The sequence below is a fragment of the Acanthochromis polyacanthus genome, chromosome 2 (genome assembly GCF_021347895.1).
Source record: "Acanthochromis polyacanthus isolate Apoly-LR-REF ecotype Palm Island chromosome 2, KAUST_Apoly_ChrSc, whole genome shotgun sequence".
Classification (NCBI taxonomy): domain Eukaryota; kingdom Metazoa; phylum Chordata; class Actinopteri; family Pomacentridae; genus Acanthochromis; species Acanthochromis polyacanthus.
The window spans coordinates 28,792,050-28,810,891 of NC_067114.1; the positions used below are offsets into that span (position 1 = coordinate 28,792,050).

An 18,842-nucleotide genomic window follows, 5' to 3' on the forward strand; every position below is an offset into this window, starting at 1 on the left:
GTCAAGGTCATGCATCCCAAAAGGCACATCTATACTATATAGAGATGGCCTGGGTGCAATATGAATGAAATCCCTCAAGTAGTTTCTGAGATATGCTCCGGAAACGAAATGCGGACGTACAGACGTACGGACGTGCCCACGCCAATACCCCCCTCCGTGCCTACGGCCGGCGGGGGATAAAAGCGTACTAAGCTCCGACATGGTGAGACTATGTTAATTATTATGAAAAGAAACAACTATAGCTAAATTAAACACTAAAAAAAAACTTGCAACCTCTAAGCTGTTCAATCATTTAACTCATTGTTTTAACTGATGTTTTGAAGTTGCAAAGTGGTCAAAAGAAAAGTGGATATTTAAGTAAGTAGAAGTAAGTTCAATTAAGTAGAAAATAGCAAAAATAAAATCAATGTTTATATTAAGTAAGCTAAAAAAGCTAAGCTCATTCGACTAAATTCCGTTATGTTTTGCAGTGTAATGTTGGATTACCATGGATTAATCCAAACAATGAAACAGGAATCACATTTTTTGTTTAAATCAAGATCTTATAGCCACATATTTATTATTTTTGAAAAATACATAGCAACAAAAACAAAGTATAAATGAATAAAAGCAGGAAGCTGTTTAAAATCCTTTCAGAACGCTGCTCACTAAATGACATCAACTTTACAGAGTGCGGGGCCATGTTCAGTGTGTCTGAATGATACATGAATTATTGCATACAGATGTTATCTTTCAATAGTTTGAATTCAGACCTTGGACAGCAAACACCTGAGCTTTCAGTTTCTCTTTTCAGCTAACCACCATGTTGTCAGACAGATTTCTGAACAAATGTGTTCAACTTAAGATCATTTGTAACCTGGCTGCTTTCAAATCTTGACTCCAGGAAGCTAAGAAATTGAAGTTGTTTGTAGATACTGTATATCTGAGGCCATCAGACGTAAAAGCTGTAATTGTAATGTAAAAAGGGTAATCGCTTCAACTTCATATTTTAAGTTGAATCAACAACTTTGCTTTCGTAATAACAAGATTTTTCAATCATAAATCGATGCCAAGAATACATAAAATACGTAAAACCTACAAAATCCTGCTGGAATCTTGAGTTGTAAAAACACAAAAAGAGAATTTAATTGAACAAAGCATCATTTTGAATTGATTGACAATATTTAGCTGCACAAACAAATTAAAGTTGGTTAAATTAAACATCTTACTGAAACTATTTATCTTTGTATCTTTTGTAAAATATCTTTCTTCTGACACGCCTGCCGTCCCTCTTCTACCTCATCGGTTAACATATTGATCATTAACTGCTAAGGTTCTACAAGAAAACAGCTGATGGACATCTAACCAAGCCTGGCTTCCTGTGCATTCTTGCAGGAAAACACCTTGTTTTTGAGGGGTTTCCTAGTTGAGTCAGGAAGGAAGTCTTAGTTGCCTGTTTGACTCTGAGTGAACTGATTGTTTGGCCAGAGTAAAGCTTCAAATTTCAAATACAGCCAACATTTTAGTTGAACTCAAATCCATTTTTACGCTGTGATGACAACATGTTCACTCCAAGAGCAGCTCTGCTACAGTAATAAATTAGCATTAAAGCTAATCAAACATCCCTGAATTGGACTGTTACACATTTTTGGCTCCCCCCCCCAGAACATTCACCCTGAAATGAAATGATAGATGAGAGATGTCTGAACCCAAGGAAGCAAAAGCATTTTCACCAGCAATTCGTAACACTCATGATTCTGCGCTATATTGTCTGACTGACTGGAGTCTCATCAATCGGACACAAAGACACCGAGGAGTTGCCATATGATGTGGTAAATCCACCATCCCTATACTCCAAGCCAAAGCCAGGGTAGAGAGGCTCAGTGAACCTGCAGTCAAAGGTGTGGATGTGGATCTGAGTGTCAGAGGAGACTTTGTAGAAGGACACAAAGCCAGCCGGCCAGTCCAGATACACTGCTACTCTGTCAGATTTTTCAAAATGCACACTTTTAGCTGTTTCTGTGTTATTGTGCCAAACAGACCGACCCATTAGATAGGAGTACAGACCCCAGGACTTGTCATTCCCTCCAAGCTTGCAGTCATCACCTTCTCCTCTCCTGCTGATTCCTCTGTAAGCCACCGCTACATGAAAGCAATTTTTAATCTTGACTTCCCAGTAGCAGCGACCGGTCAGTCCGTTCCTGCAGAGCAGCTGCTTGAAGGTGTCAAATCTGTCTGGATGAAAGTGATAAGGCTGGTCTTCTTCCACTAATGTCACCTCTCTGTTGTCCTCAGACAGAAGAAGATTCCTGTGAGCTGTGTTTGGGTCCAGTGTGAGTTCACAAGCATCTGATGGAGAGAATCAGACAGAATAAGGCAACAGGAAATACCAATAACGATCAGAATGACACAGTATAGTAACTACATGGTCATACTGTATATTGTACAAACAAATGGCACTAAGAATGCACTCTGAAGGACTTTCATCACCACAGAGACACAAAAACAAATGTTGGTCTGTGTAACAGACAGAGCATGAGTGTGACCTTTAGAGGCTTTATTGATTTTCGGCTGTCCCAGACAAAAGATAACAGTCGTGAGAGAATCGTGGAAATATCTTTGGCTCTAGATCGGTGGTCCTACATCTCACTGTGAGACAGGTTCAAGGACCGTTGTCATGGTGTTGTGACCAAAGACAAACTGTGATAAAATTCTGACAGTGTCAGAAATTTGGGCTCTCACAGTGTTCTGCTGCTGGATCTACGACAACTAACTAACCAATAGAAATGCAGGATGAAATGACGTACTGATCAGCATGACACTGGCGCTAAACCCAAATAGATGATTTCCGGCGACAAAATGCATCACAAGTATGTGGGATTTAAGCAAAGAGGACAGCCTAGTAGAGTTGTGGCAGCAGAAGTCTTTTTGATGTGTCCTCATACCACAGAAAAAAGATGAAGCACGGAAGGATATAGAGGCGGAACTGCAGCTCCCAGGTTAGTAAGCTAACATTAGCGGTTAGCAAACACACACACATACGTAGCACTGAGTTTCTGTTGTTAAATAAAACAAATTAAATCCCTTCATGTTTTGTGATTGTAGGAGCTCCATATATGCTTCAGTTGTTTATTTTTCATGGACGGACACCGCACGCTTTTGTCACGTTCACATCAACTCACGTACATCGTAGGCTGAGATTCAGCTGCGTTTTCATCGTACAATCTGCGCACAGCAAACTTCACGTCGTGCCCAAAGATTATTAGATTCATGTCGTACAGAGCAGCAAGCTGTGAACTTATAAGATTGTTAAAATCGCACCGCATGTAGAAGCCTTTAAAGGGGGAACCAGTCCATGCACACTGGTGGAAGATCTTTGACTTGTACAAATAGAACGATGGAAAAACTCCAGTAGAAGCACTAAAGTACCATTAGCTAAATGTACTCACGTGTGTAACTCTGTCTAAGGTTTAAAAAGTCAAAGTATTTATCACAGTTTTTAATGACTTCATGGTTGAGCCGCGTTGCTACTGGTTACAAGACAGATCTGAGATTAGCAGTTGATTCTTTCTAGGATTATTGTTATGATGGCAGGCTCTTGTCTCTTGTGCTAGAGAAACATCCTCAAACTTGAACTTCTGAATAACTTTGAGGCTCTAATTCTAGGTTCCCTCTTACATACTCAGTGAGAAACCAGAATGTTCTGGATAACGGCCACTAAACAGACAACACGACAGCAGCTACACACCATGAAGACAGTTCAACAGTAAGACGCGGATCATTTTTGCATTGACATTTAAATGGATTCATTTAGCAGGCGGCAGAGCAAAGGAGTGTCTTTACAGAAACCTTTTTAAAATCTATTTTGTATTTTGAAGAATTTGCAAGTTATACAGTTTCTCAGTTTTATATTGGAAAAATATACTTAAACTTTACATTCTGTCTGATAACTTAGAATAATTTGAACAATTTCGACGACATTATGCCTATTTTTACATTTTAGTTTTGACATGAAGTGCACATTCAGCACAGTGATGATACATGTGACAATGTACTCACAAATACTAAACTGAATTATGGAAGTACATTGAAAAACGCATACGACAGAGACCATAAATATGACACGTCTACATCACACTGTGTGTTTATATGTAACGTATAATGTGATGTACTTACACTTCCACAGACCCCGTTTTATCCTCTGCTCTCCGCAATGCTCCATCCTGAACAAACACAGTCAGCAAACACACCAGTTAAACCAAAAACATGTCACAAATGTCAGAAACACAAAGCAAAAGACAACAACTTAGAAAACACAGCAACACATGGAAAAATGCAACAACAAACAACAAATAGAGGATTCCACAACAACATGCTGCATCGTTTCAGAACCTTTTCACGACGCGACACTGTTTTCTGCTCTGTTGTGTCTGTGTTTTTGGTTTTGGTAAAGTTTTGAATGATTGTTGTGTTTTCTGTGTTTTGCATCTTCGGGTCATCGGAATATTCTGGTTGATTGCAGAAATCACAAATATTCATCCTGATAATGTATTTTTTCAATTTTTAAATTAGAACTTGGGTCTTATTGTCGTGGCTTTTGAAGATTTTTCTATAAAGTAGACATCAAGCCTTAAAAAGTGTGAGCTTGGTTGTCCAGAGTTGTCTGGTGGTTTCCAATCTCAAGTGGCTTTTTTTTCTCAACACAACGACTCTACCGCACTGCTCTCCTTTACAGTAAAGACTGGAAGCTCTCAGCTCACTCCAAGCCTTACTTCAGTGTTTCCAGTCTCCACTGTGGATCCTCCAGTCCAGCTGAGAGCAGCTTCACCCCGGAGTCTCCTGGATGGTTGTAGCTCAGGTCCAGCTCTCTCAGATGGGACGGGTTGAAGCTCAGAGCCGATGCCAGAGAGGAACAGCCTTCCTCTGTGACCAGGCAGCCCGACAGTCTGTAAAGAGAGGCCATTCAATGTCGATTAGGTGTTCCAGTAAATCAGCACTGAAGCACATTTAATACTATTCCTCAGGATTATTCTTACAGATTCTTCTGACACGACTTTTAACACCAAACTCATCCTGCAGCTTTCAGAAAACCCAAACTAATTATATATCAGAACGTGCAGTTCAATCAGTAATGATGTGCTGTGACTTTTGGTAGCTATTCATTTACAATATTTATTAAAATCTCCATTACAATGAATGGGACAGCTGTGGTGTATGCTGATGCAGGTATCGTATCGCAACTGGATGTGAATCCATGAGGAGAACTTAAACAGTGACGTCTGTTCCAACCTGAGAGTTTCCAGGATACACTGAGGACTCTGGAGTCCAGCAGAAATCAGCTTCACTCCTGAATCCTGCAGGTCGTTGTTGCTCAGGTCCAACTCTTTCAAACTGGAAGTCTCTGAGCTGAGAGTTGAGGCCAGAGGTTCACAGCTTCCCTCTGACAGCCGACAGTTAGTCAGCCTGAAGAACAGAGTGATGGTGACAGAGAACCTGCATGTGTTACTATTTATACCATTATATTCAGTTCTTGAAGAAGACAACAGTTTTTAAAAATATTAAATATGTCCCTTTGCAGACCTGAGAGCTTCCAGCTTACAGCATGGACTCTCCAGTCCAACAGAAAGAAGCTTCACTCCAGAATCCTGCAGGTTGTTGTTGTTCAACTCCAACACTCTCAAGCTGGAGGTCTGTGAGGCGAGAACTGAGGCCAGAATATCACAGCTCTGTCCTGACAGGTTACAAGAAGTCAGCCTGGAGAAGAATGAAGTGTAGAATAAGCAAACAAAAGAACTGAGAAAAAAAACACGTTAATAAATCTTTGAACTAAAAATGCAAAATATGGGAACCAGCTGACCTGAGTGTCTCCAGTTTACAGCGTGGATTCTCCAGTCCGGTGGTGAACACCTGCACTCCAGAGTCCTGCAGGTTGTTCATACTCAGGTCCAGCTGTCTAACGCTGGAGCTCAGGAAAAAGGCCACAGAGTCACAACCTTTCCACGTCAGTGCACAGTCAGTCAGTCTAAAAAAGAGGAAGTGATGAAGATAAACATCAGCTTTCTAGGTTTCTATGTATTAAACCAGGTGATACCAAAGTCAGGATTTAGGATGTGGATGTCATGAGGACTGCTGACCTGAGGATTTCAAGTCTACATCGTGGACTCTCCAATCCCAGAGAGAGCTGCTGTATTCCTGAGTCCTTCAGGTAGTTGTTACTAAGGTCCAGCTCTTTAAGACTGGAGGACTGACAGCTGAGAACTGAGGACAGAGCTTTACCACTTTCAGATGACAGATTACAGCTACTCAGCCTGAAATATAAAATGATCAAGATGGAAAAAACATGCTAAACATCAATTTTAACTAAATTTCTTCATAGTTACAAATGGTCTTTTTCATTACTCTTTTGTTCACTATGTCCTGTTCATGTCTATAAATGTTAATAAACAGCATGAAACATGCAGGCACAGCGACAACGAGATTGTCAGCATATTGCATTGTATTCCGTGATTTCACATCCTAAAGACTTTGTTTTTCTTCCACAAAAACAGCTGAAAAAAAGTCAGAGTCTGGTGGGACTAAGCAGTCACCTGTGTGCAGAAAAAACGATATGTGGGACCTCTCCATCAATAAACACTAGAGTGCGCCTACTTTTTCCTTCATCCACTGAGAGCTGGCCTTACAGTGGTAGCCGAGAGAAAAAAACTGGCAAGTCGACCATCAAAATTCCTAGTAGCTAGATACACAAACAGCTTGTCATGTTTTATGGGTCAAACTCAAGAGGCACAGATTCATGTAATGCCTGTTTTATTTAATAAAAAATACTCAGTTTGACACATGATACATGTCTACGAGTCTCTGCAATGGACCAGTGGAGTCAATGGTCACATAACAGACGTGGCTGAAATGTACCAGGAAACTCCCAACTTCTATAGAAGAAACTGCTGAGTGTGCAACAGATCAGACACGATGGCACAAATTTACTGAAATGATAGTCAAAGCCAGACGCACTTAAATCAGGAGATTATTGCCAAACATGAGCTTCTGTACTGAATTTCAAGAACCTCTGTCCAGTAGTTGCTGACATATTTCAATTTGCTTCACTAGAAGAATAATCAGGGGACCAAAAAAGACATTAGGATACAATGTTTTTCATTGTACTAAAAAGTCAGTAATGCTGCTTCAGGGAAATGAATCAGATGTTTCTTCAGTGTCTTTTGGCTTCTTTCCTTCAGGATCTTGAACACCTGCATCATATTCCATGGGAATCAATCAAATACTTCTTTTATGTTCAGACGAAACAGGTGGACCAAAAGATTACACAGAAATGGAGATGGAAATCACAAAGCAATCAAAAGTATATTTAAATGAAGCCAGCAGACCTGAGAGTTTCCAGTCTGCATAGTGGATTCTTCAAGCCTCCGATGAGCTCCTGGACGCCTGCATCCTTCACATCGTTGTAGCTCAGGTCCAGTTCTCTCAGTTTACAGGACTGAGAGCTGAGAACTGAGGCCAGAGCTTTACAGCTTCTCTTAGATAGCTTACAGCCCCTCAGCCTGAAAATGTAGCAAAAGAAGAATGAACAAGATCTTAAAAATCTAACATTTAAGGTATTTAACATGCACAGTAGGTTGTACCCACAGAGATACACTGGAGGCTTGAACCAGTGGCAGCAACTGTAGAAGACCTTTTTCTGAAGGACAGAATTTCTTCAGGTCAAACACATCCAGCTCTGAAGACAGTAAGATGGAGACAAGAGCTGACCACTGAGCAGCAGACAGTTTGTTTGAGGACAGACTATCTGAACTCAGGTACTGTTGGATCTCCTCCACTAGAGAATGATCTTTCAGCTCCATCAAACAGTGGAAGAGGATGATGCATCTGTCTGGAGATGGCTTCTCCTGGATCTTCTGTTTGATGTACTGGACTGTCTCCTGATTGGGCTGAAAGCTACTTCCTGATTGGTTTATCAGGTCTTGAAGAAGCACTTGATTGGTCTGCAGTGAGAGGCCAACAAGGAATCGCAGAAACAAGTCCAGGTGTCCATTAGGGCTCTGTAAAGCCTCGTCTACTGCCCTCTGGAAGAGGTGTTTTCCTGCAGGTTGGTCTGGGTTCACTGCAGACTGTTGGGAGGTTGAGTCTTCTTCAGACAAGAGGTTAACACCAGAGTTGATGAATGACACGATGACATGAAGAGCAGACAGAAATTCCTGAAAGCTCAAATGGACGAAACTGAAAAGTTTGCCTTGGTTTGGGCCAAGCTCTTCTTTCAAGATATTTGAGAACACGCCTGGGTAGAATGAGGCAACTCTGGGATGTATGCCACATTCTGCAAGATCTGTTTCACAGAACATCAGGTTTTCTTTCTTCAACTGCTCAAAAGCCAGTTTTCCCAGTGACAGAATCATCTTACTGGTCTCTGTGATCCAACGTGGATGTGTTTCAGCTCCTTCATTTCCCACTTTGCACTGAACCAACAGGAAGTGTGCGTACATCTCAGTCAAGGACTTGGGCAGCTCTCCTGTCTCGCTGGTTTTCAACTTGTCCTCCAGAACTGTCGCAGTGATCCAACAGAAGACTGGGATGCGGCACATGATGTGGAGACTTCTTGATGCTTTGATGTGGGAGATGATTCTGTTGGCCAACTCCTTATTTCTGAATCTCTTCCTGAGGTACTCATCCTTCTTTGCATCAGTGAACCCTCTCACCTCTGTCACCATGTGAACGTACCCTGGAGGGATTTGACCGGCTGCCTCGGGTGTTGTGGTGATCCAGACACGAGCAGTAGGGAACACTTTCCCTGTGATGAGGTTTGTGAGCAAAGCGTCTACTGAGGCTGATTCAGTAACATCAGTCAAGATCTCGTTGTTGTGCAAGTCCAGAGGAAGCCGACACTCGTCCAGACCATCGAGGATAAACACAGTGTGGAGCTTATCAAAGCCGCAGTTTCCTGCTTCTTTGATATCAGCAAAGAAGTGATGAAGAAGTTGTATCCAGCTGCATTCTCTGTCCTTCAGCAAGTTCAACTCTCGGAAAGTGAGCGGAAACACAAATTGTATGTCTTTAAACATTTTGTCTTCAGCCCAATCCAAAGCAAACTTTTGTGTCAAGACAGTTTTCCCAACACCAGACCCCGCTTTGGTCATCAGTGTTCTCATTGGTGCATGTTGACTAGGTGTGGTTTTGAAGAAGTCTTCCATGTTGATAGTTTGCTCAGTTTTGCTGGATCCTGTTTCATTTTTTCTTGTCTCTGTGATATACAGCTCATTGTAGATGTCATTTATCAGCATCTGATTTCCAGATTTAGAGGCTTTTTCAAACAAATGCTGAAATCTCTTCTGCACATTGGATTTGAGTGTTTTTTGGCAGGCAGTGAGAGTTTCTGAAAGTATAAAAAGCACATAACATTAACAAGAATATGCTGATGTGAGTGAAATGATGCGCATATCTCCAGATAAATGAACAGAGTGAGCATCTATGTTGCAAGTTCAGCATGTTGTTGGATGGAGTAGCACTTCAGCTATTTTCATGCTACCAGCTTAAAGCTGCTGTCCGGAGTTTCCGTTTGTTTTCAATTTATGTATCATTTTTTAACAAAGCTTAAATGTGTTAGTCTAGTTCGATACTATAATATAAAGTTAGTATAACGCGATATGAAAATTTATTCCTGAGCTCCGCCTTCCTCTCATAGACCCGCATGTTATTCCAAAAAGCGCCGGTTGCTGCCGACCAATCAAGTTCGAGCTTCAGCTTTGTAATGCTGTCAATCAACGGTTACGCGCACAGCAAGCAAGCCCATGCAGAGGTGGGCGAGCTACGCACTACGCAACTGCGCGCACATTTGTTTTGCTTGTGGAGGAGAGAGCATCAGGGATCAGCAACTTCCAGAAAAGTTACCAATCCCACGGCTTGTCAGGCCAAGAGACTGCAGGACGTTTTTTGGCTCGGGGTGCTCGCGTCGCTCCCCGACCACGGCCTCCATAGCCCGCCTGACAGCTTCGTTTAGATGCTGTGGTCGGGGTGCTCGCCTCGCTCCCCGACCACGGCCTCCATAGCCCGCCTGACGGCTTCGTTTAGATGCCCGACCTCTGGAGGAAGATGTTGGGGCGTCTGGGACATACTCTTCATCAGAGGAGTCATGCAATTCTGAACTCTAGATAGAAATAAATAAACAATGTAACACATATACACACGTAAATGCACTAAGTTTGATAAACAACGTCATCGAGAGGGATACACGAGTGTAATCACATATTGAAACTTTACTCGTTCGTCCTAGCAGATTCATGTTATTTTGGTATTAGGACAAGTTAGACTCAATACAGCATTCTAACGTAATTCCTTTATTATTTACTAAATGTACTAAATGCAGAAGAGGGGAAAACAGCAAAACAGGCAAGATGCTGCAGCACTCCGGCCACTTCTCTCATGTACTGCACACGTGCACAAATAAAGGGGCGAAATCAGAGGGAGGGACCAACAGTGTTTTGGGAGACGCTGCGATTCAAACTCCGGACAGCAGCTTTAAGCCCCTAAACGTACATTAAGAGAGTTTTTGGCTTCATGGGTCTAATAGAACTGTGAACACAACACTGACATAAAGTATATTTCCTTTTAAACTAATATGGTGAACTGCTTATTTACACATCCATGAGTAACAGGGCAATGGTAGTATTTAAAGAGGAACTTGTTTTTTTTTCAACCTGGGGTCTGTTTCCATATGTAATTTCATACATGTGAGTGATGGAGAAATGAATTTTCAACATAGCTCCAGTATTTAGCCAGGCAGGCAGCTTAGCAGCTCAGCTAGCGAAAAGTATGGGGCAATTTTCGCTAGCTGAGCTGCTAAGCTGCCTGCCTGGCTAAATACTGGAGCTATGTAGAAAATTCATTTCTCCATCACTCACATGTATGAAATGACATATGAAAACAGACCTCAGGTTAAAAAAAAAACGAAGTTCCCCTTTCACTGGAGTCATGTTTGCAATTGTTCAGCAAATCTGGCTTCAAAATTCATTCACTTTGCCTCCCTCCAGTGTTTGAACTTGGCTTTACAAATTCTTTGGGCTGAATAGATGGACATAGCTTGTCAAAGTGCTTTAAATCTGCATTCTTTTTAATGGGCAGCACGGGGAGACAAAAGAAGAAGTCAGACTGCACTTAAGTATACAAGAAACTCACACTGAGCTTTCCACCTGCTCACCTTTTGATGTTGAGTTCAAGATTAATAAGCGCTGCACCAAGTCGTTCTTCTGGATCAGCCTCAAAACTTTAACAGTCACTTCCACAGCGTTTTTGTGGTGGGCGTCTGTGATCTCATCCACCGTGTCCGTCCTGTCAGCCTTCTGCAGCTGGCTCTTTGGGATTGCTGGGAAGCCGTCCAAGACCTCAGCCTGCTGCAGGAACCATTTGAACTTTTTAAATTCTGCATCATCCAGATTCTCCAATATTCCCAGCAGGTCGTTGGGTGTAGCCATGGTTTCTTCTTGCTAAAGCAAAATTAAATCTAAAAGATCAAATTTTAAAAAATGGTCAGTGCACCAAATATGTAATATAGTATTAAACAACATGTAAATTTGCAAATGCAAAAAGGGGCAGATTAGCCCACACTTAATCATGTAACAAAACAGTATATTATATAAATGCATTTTTTAGTTTTTATTGATCATATGTTTGTTTGCACGGGCTGCACAGTGGTGTACTGGTTAGCGCTTTCGCCTTGCAGCAAGACGATCCCCGGTTCAAATCCCGGCCTGGGTCTGGGATCTTTCTGCATGGAGTTTGCATGTTCTCCCTGTGCATGCGTGGGTTTTCTCCGGGTACTCCCTCCCACAGTCCAAAAATATGCTGAGGTTAATTGGTTACTCTAAACTGTCCGTAGGTGTGAATGTGAGTGTGATTGTGTGTCTGTATATGTAGCCCTGTGACAGACTGGTGACCTGTCCAGGGTGTCCCCTGCCTTCACCCGAGTCAGCTGAGATAGGCTCCAGCACCCCCCATGACCCTAGTGAGGATAAAGCAGTGTACAGAGAATGGATGCATGGATGGACAACACCTCGCAAGTGTTACACAGAGATTAATGTGTAAACCACCACAGTGTGAGAGGGACGTCGGACAGACTAAGTACAGTGGGTACGGAAAGTATTCAGACCCCTTGACATTTTTCACTCTGTGTCATTGCAGCCATTTGCCAAAATCAAAAAAAGTTCATTTTATTTCTCAATAATGTACACTCAGCACCCCATCTTGACAGAAAAAAACAGAAATGTAGAAACTTTTGCAAATTTATTAAAAAAGAAAAACTGAAATATCACATGGTTAGAAGTATTCAGACCCTTTGCAGCAACATTCATATTTAACTCACATACGGTACATTTGTTCTGATCCTCCTCGAGATGGTTCTGCTTCTTTATTGGAGTCCAGTTGTGTTTATCCAGTTGTGTTTAATTAAACTGATTGGACTTGATTAGGAAAGGCACACACCTGTCTATATAAGACCTTACAGCTCACAGTGCATGTCAGAGCAAATGAGAATCATGAGGTGGAAGGAACTGCCCAAGGAGCTCAGAGACAGAACTGTGGCAAGGCACAGATCTGGACAAGGTTACAAAAGAATTTCTGCAGCACTCAGGTTCCTCAGAGCACAGTGGCCTCCATAATCCTCAAATGGAAGAAGTTTGGGACGACCACAACTCTTCCTAGACCTGGCCGTCCAGCCAAACTGAGCAATGGTGGGAGAAGAGCCTTGGTGAGAGAGGTAAAGAAGAACCCAAAGATCACTGTGGCTGAGCTCCAGAGATGCAGTCAGGAGATAGGAGAAAGTTCCACAAAGTCAACTATCACTGCAGCCCTCCACCAGTCGGGGCTTTATGGCAGAGTGGCCCGACGGAAGCCTCTCCTCAGTGCAAGACACAGAAAGCATAGAGTTTGAAAAAACACATGAAGGACTCCCAGACTATGAGAAATAAGATTCTCTGGTCTGATGAGACCAAGATTGAACTTTTTGGTGTTAATTCTAAGCGGTATGTGTGGAGAAAAGCAGGCACTGCTCATCACCTGCCCAATACAATCCCTACAGTGAAACATGGTGGTGGAGCATCATGCTGTGGGGGGGGTGTTTTTCAGCTGCAGGGACAGGACGACTGGTTGCAATTGAAGGAAGGATGAATGCGGCCAAGTACAGAGATATCCTGGAGGAAAACCTCTTCCAGAGTGATCAGGACCTCAGACTGGGCTGAAGGTTCACCTTTCAACAGGACAATGACCCTAAGCACTCAGCTAAAATAACAAAGGAGTGGCTTCAGAACAACTCTGTGACCGTTCTTGACTGGCCCAGCCAGAGCCCTGACCTAAACCCAATTGAGCATCTCTGGAGAGACCTCAGAATGTCTGTCCACCAACGTTCACCATCCAACCTGACAGAACTGGAGAGGATCTGCAAGGAAGAATGGCAGAGGATCCCCAAATCCAGGTGTGAAAAACTTGTTGCGTCATTCCCAAGAAGACTCATGGCTGTACTAGCTGAAAAGGAGCTTCTACTAAATACTGAGCACAGGGTCTGAATACTTCTGACCATGTGATATATCAGTTTTTCTTTTTTAATACATTTGTAAAAAAAAAATTCTGCATTTCTGTTTTTTTTCTGTCAAGATGGGGTGCTGAGTGTACATTAATGAGAAATAAAGTGAACTTTTTTGATTTTGGCAAATGGCTGCAATGACACAGAGTGAAACATTTCATGAGGTCTGAATACTTTCCGTACCCACTGTACTTAGCAGCTTTTATTCTGAAAATACTCTTATTTGTTCTGAAACTTCCTAACAAGACTGTCAAGACTGACTGACAAGATGATCAACACGCTCTTCATGCGCTTCCTATAACCATATTTGGAACTGTGCACGCACTCCTCACAGGCCAAGATTTCCCCAGCATTATAGTTCCCCTTTTTTGTAAGTGTGCAATTTAGAATGGGTTACTTCTCCCCATACACAGAGTTTTTACTTATAATCACTTCTTTTAATCATTACATCTTAGCATGATCATATTACTCATTTTAAATCATTCTATTCTATAGCAGTCATCATTTCAGAATATATATCAGCCTTTGAAAATCATTCTTGCATCAAGAATAAGCATAATCATGTGGTTAACTTATATAGTTTCTCATTTTAGCTTTTCATTGGTCTGCTTAAAGCTTTTATTTTGGTAGTGGTTGCCCCTGGGATCTCAAATAACTCGGCCCCACTTGACACTCTCCACTCGGTTACCGGTCAGATTTTGTTCCCTTTGAATAGAGCCTTAGTAGGCTCTACTCAAGAGTCTCTGCGTTCACAATCTAAACAGAAACATTAGCATCTTCATTTTACAGTGTTATTAACCCTTTAAGCTTCAGTTAATTCCAGCCGTTTTCAGTACAAAAAATCGCTAATATTCTATTTTTAAATAAAAAAAATTACGAAAAATACGGGGAATATTGGACGGGCATCACGAGGTGCATTTCCTTGAAAATGACCGATTCGGGGATTTTATACCGACTTCAGGACATGTTTTGGACAAAATAGTTTACTGGCTTGTGTTGTCTGGATGTAAAAGGTTGGATTATGGCCGTTTTTTATGGAATCTTTTTTTGTGTGTGTAATAATAAACCCGGAAATGTGAGTCGCGCTGTGTGCGTTGAAGCCGTGTATAGAGAACGGATGGATGAATATTTGTTTTTGTCGGACAAATGTGTTTTTCTCACCCGCTGTGGTAATCGCATCTGAAAGTGGTTTATACCGGCGGATTCATGAGAATCTAAGCTTTCCATCAGCGTATAGTGTTTGTATAATCGTGTTTGCAGCCGTCGGACATTCTTGAAATTCCTATGCAAATTAGTAGGTGTACCGCCGGCGGTACACTGAAGCTTACTGGCTGAAATAATATATCTATATCACTGATACAGACTCAACATTAAATGAGTTTTCAGTGCTTTTTACAAAAAAGTGACAGTACCACTAATTCACACACAAGTAGAGCCTTTTTCAGATGTGTGCTCCGTTCTAATAATGTGCCTGCAATTTAAATAGTGAGGCCCACAGAGTACTTTATTGATAGCCTAATTAAAATTGCAGCATGGCAGCAGCAGTTTACGTATCACAAAACACACATAAGTTACAATGAGACGACACGAGGCAGGTAAGAACACACAATTTTTAAAAAATACACTACCTGTCAAAACTTTGGATACACCTTCAATTCTTTTTGTTTTGTTGTATTCTTGTAATACTGAAGATCAACACGTTTTTGTTTTCAACATAATTCCATTTGAAATCTTTTATACTTTTGATGTCTTCAGTATTGATTTACATTGTAGAAAAAAATGAAACAAAAACCACTGAAGGAGAAGGTGTGTTCAAACTGTTGACTGGTAGTGTATATGCACATAAAAACTACTGCAGTAGATTAAAAATAATCCAAAAAGATTTAGATGGAACTCTCACAGTGCAAACTAAAGCTGAATGAGCAAGGACAAAATGGACAAAAGCCCCTTGATGTGCAGCATGATGTCTTCTTCTTCTTTTTTTTTTTTGTATTTAGCGTTACTTTGAGGATGTAGATACCAGAGTTGTGACACACGACACACTCAGCTTCACCCAAATATCAAGACAAAAAATAGCAACCACTAAAGCAGCCATTTATCCGTTATCTATACACCGCTTCATCCTCATTAGGGCCGCATGGACGCTGGAGTCTATCCCAGCTGACATGGACAGGTAACAGTCCATTACAGGGCTACATATAGAGACAAACAAGTACACTCATATTCACACCTACGGACAATTTAGAATCACCAGTTAACCTCAGCATGTTTTTGGATTGTGGGACTAAAACAGAAAACGAATACGTCTCATGGTATGATATGTTGTGGCATCTGCCAGGCTTGTTAAGTGACGGTAGTTTTCAACAAAATGCTCAGTGATTTCAAGCTCAGCCTCATACGAACAAAGGTAAAAAGGATATGGAAATACTTCCACTGTGCAAACACGATTCATCATTCTGCCCATCATCTTACCTCAGTTTTCACGTCAAACACAAATCCCATCGATGTCAAGGCTCCGAAATCCGGACTGAAGAGGAAACTCGTCTGCTCAGAAGAAGACAAACCAGCACAACCCTGAAGCAAACTATTAGATTCTTCTGTTAATGCAGCAGTAAACAAAACAGAAGCTCCTTCTCAAGGTTAAGGACTTGGATCTGTGCTGCTATAACCAGCCAGCTGAAATGACACAGAAGAAGAGAAACAATGTGGTTCTCCTATCAGCTTTTTTACATGAAGTATCACTTCCTTATATTTTTAAAGCAAATACGATGTACTTTTGGTGTCTACTTCTTATTTGGTAATACATGAAACTGAAAATCCTTTTGAAGGAATGAGAAGTAACTTAGACGTTGACGTGAACATGATTTACAGGAATTTGTGCTTCTTGAATTCTGAAATGGTGTAAAGACTCTCGTAGAACAACTCTGTACAAAATCCCTTCTTTGTCAAATGATTCCAAATCAGATCTTAATAATTGTATTCCAAGTATATAAGTTGGCAAGTAGAGACACTGTATTGAAAATAAAGGCCCCAAACTAGAAACAGAAGTGAATACACCTGCGATCACTGACCCACAAGCTAAAAAACTGGCTATCATCAAACATACCAAGTTTCTCATGTCATCCTTATTTACTCGAGTGATTCAAATCAAGTTTTATGTTGTGTATTCTTTTGATTTGTCTTCTACACTCAACAAAAATACAAACGTAACACTTTTGTTTTTGCTCCCATTTTTCATGAGATGAACTCAAAGATCTAAAACTTTTTCCACATACACAATATCACCATTTCTCTCAAATATTGTTCACAAATCTGTGATAGTGAGCACTTCTCCTTTGCTGAGATAATCCATCCCACCTCACAGGTGTGCCATATCAAGATGCTGATTAGACACCATGATTAGTGCACAGGTGTGCCTTAGACTGCCCACAATGAAAGGACACTCTGAAAGGTGCAGTTTTATCACAGCACAATGCCACAGATGTGGCAAGATTTGAGGGAGCGTGGAATTGGCATGCTGACAGCTTGTGATGGTGAAATTGAAGCTTCATGAAGCAATGAACCACTTTGACACATCTGCTTCAAGAATGACACATTGCTTCGAAGCATTTGACACAACCAGAAGAGTGACATCTGCTGGTCATGTGTCAGAACTGCATCCAAGTGGGAAAAAATGAAAAACCCTCAGGACTGCTTGTCTCACACTGCTTTGTACTTGCAATAAATGTTTTTAAATGGTATATATGTATGTTTGTGTGCATATATGTATAGTGTGTTTCTATGAATGAATGTGTGTGTGTGTGTATGAGTGAATCTATGCGTATGTATCTGTGTGTTATTTAATGTATGAAATGCAACTAGATATATCTAAACCAAATTCTAACTAAATGTATACTCTCCCTAACTTCTCTCAAAATGACAAATGGAAAATGCACTGGCGTGATCTCCTCCTCTCAAAAACCCACAATTTGAGGAGTGAATCAGACCCCTTTGCCTTTTAAGACCTGGACAGATTGAAATGTCCAACCCCTTCAAAGTTCGCGCGAAGCACCGCGACACGCGATGTGACGTAACGAGGCCTCGTTCTCGATAGTCACGTGATTGTGGGCGTGCTGAAGCAGGGATCGAAACACCTTTTTGGAACACTTTCGCTTCAAAAGCTTGGCACTGTGCCGAGCAAACTGGCTCGAGCGTAACATCACTACTGACAGCAGGAATGTCAACCAGAGCTGCTGCTCGTGTATTGAATGTTCATTTCTCTACCATAAGCCGTCTCCAGAGGCGTTTCAGAGAATTTGGCAGTACGTCCAACCAGCCTCACAACCGCAGACCACGTGTAACCACACCAGCCCAGGACCTCCACATCCAGCTTGTTCACCTCCAAGATGGTCTGAGACCAGCCACTGGGACAGCTGCTGAAACAATCGGTTTGCAGAACCAAAGAGTTTCTGCACAAACTGTCAGAAAGCGTCTCAGGGAAGCTCATCTGCATGTCTAAGGCACACCTGTGCACTAATCATGGTGTCTAATCAGCATCTTGATGTGGCACACCTGTGAGGTGGGATGGATTATCTCAGCAAAGGAGAAGTGCTCACTATCACAGATTTAGACAGATTTGTGAACAATACTTGAGAGAAATGGTGATATTGTGTCTGTGGAAAAAGTTTTAGATCTTTGAGTTCATCTCATAAAAAATGGGAGCAAAAACAAAAGTGTTGCGTTTATGTTTTTGTTGAGTGTATATTAGTTAAGGGTGCATTTTTTGAGTTCTTAATATGTTGTCCGTATTTACAGACTAATAAGGATTGCATGCTTTAAATTTTTAATCCTTGTTTTACCTTGTGGTACTTTTTATTTGTGTTTCTCTGATCATGTGCTCATGATAATGCTGTTTTTTGTGGCGTGTTCCGTTGCTGTGATTGCTTTTCATGTGGTTCCATTCTGTGAGTTTGTGATTAAATAAAGAGAGTTTAAACCTTGAAGTCAAAGCAGGCAGGGCTCCCTCCACATGGCAGCTGGAGGTTGATCTGAATCATCTTATATAATTAGATCATATAACCTTCCAGTTTAATGTGTAATATTTCATTATCACGTGAAACAATACATTTTCTTTTGTGAAATTTTCATTTCATGTGTAATATTTCACTTTCTTATACAACACTGTCAGTGTAATGGACAACATGTCATTTTCATCTCATTTCTCCAGGTGCAATGTTTCATCATCACGTGTGATATTACCTCAGTATAAATTCCAGCATTGTTTTTTACGGTCCTAGCTTTATTTTAG

General features: G+C 41.2%; 1 protein-coding gene across 3 annotated transcripts; it reads right to left on the bottom strand.

Annotated features, from left to right (window-relative positions):
* Positions 1-1,659: 1,659 nt before the first annotated feature.
* LOC110957413 (NACHT, LRR and PYD domains-containing protein 12-like) lies at positions 1,660-16,233 on the bottom strand. 3 transcript variants are annotated; one of them, XM_051960642.1, is made up of 11 exons: positions 16,028-16,233; positions 11,180-11,482; positions 7,618-9,358; positions 7,359-7,532; positions 6,114-6,287; positions 5,837-6,001; positions 5,560-5,733; positions 5,269-5,442; positions 4,752-4,925; positions 4,156-4,202; positions 1,660-2,328 (listed from the first exon to the last, which is right to left on the bottom strand). In XM_051960642.1, the coding sequence occupies exons 2-11, from the start codon at positions 11,451-11,453 to the stop codon at positions 1,742-1,744; spliced, it is 3,684 nt and encodes a 1,227-aa protein (XP_051816602.1). In that variant the 5' UTR covers positions 11,454-11,482; positions 16,028-16,233; the 3' UTR covers positions 1,660-1,741. The 3 variants fall into 3 exon arrangements, with proteins under 3 accessions (XP_051816602.1, XP_051816610.1, XP_051816606.1); XM_051960646.1 differs by lacking the exon at positions 4,156-4,202 and having other exon boundaries at positions 2,212-2,328; XM_051960650.1 differs by lacking the exons at positions 5,269-5,442; positions 5,560-5,733; positions 5,837-6,001; positions 6,114-6,287.
* Between the last annotated feature and the right edge of the window lie 2,609 nt (positions 16,234-18,842).

What these genes read in the sequence shown, in the direction of transcription:
- LOC110957413 (XM_051960642.1), bottom strand. Translation starts at nt 11,453, where the DNA reads ATGGCTACACCCAACGACCTGCTGGGAATATTGGAGAATCTGGATGAT. An exon ending in CTTGAACTCAACATCAAAAG is followed by an intron (nt 9,359 to 11,179) that starts GTGAGCAGGTGG and finishes TTATACTTTCAG; the next exon opens with AAACTCTCACTGCCTGCCAA. An exon ending in TGGAGACTGGAAACACTGAA is followed by an intron (nt 4,203 to 4,751) that starts GTAAGGCTTGGA and finishes GTGTTTGTTCAG; the next exon opens with GATGGAGCATTGCGGAGAGC.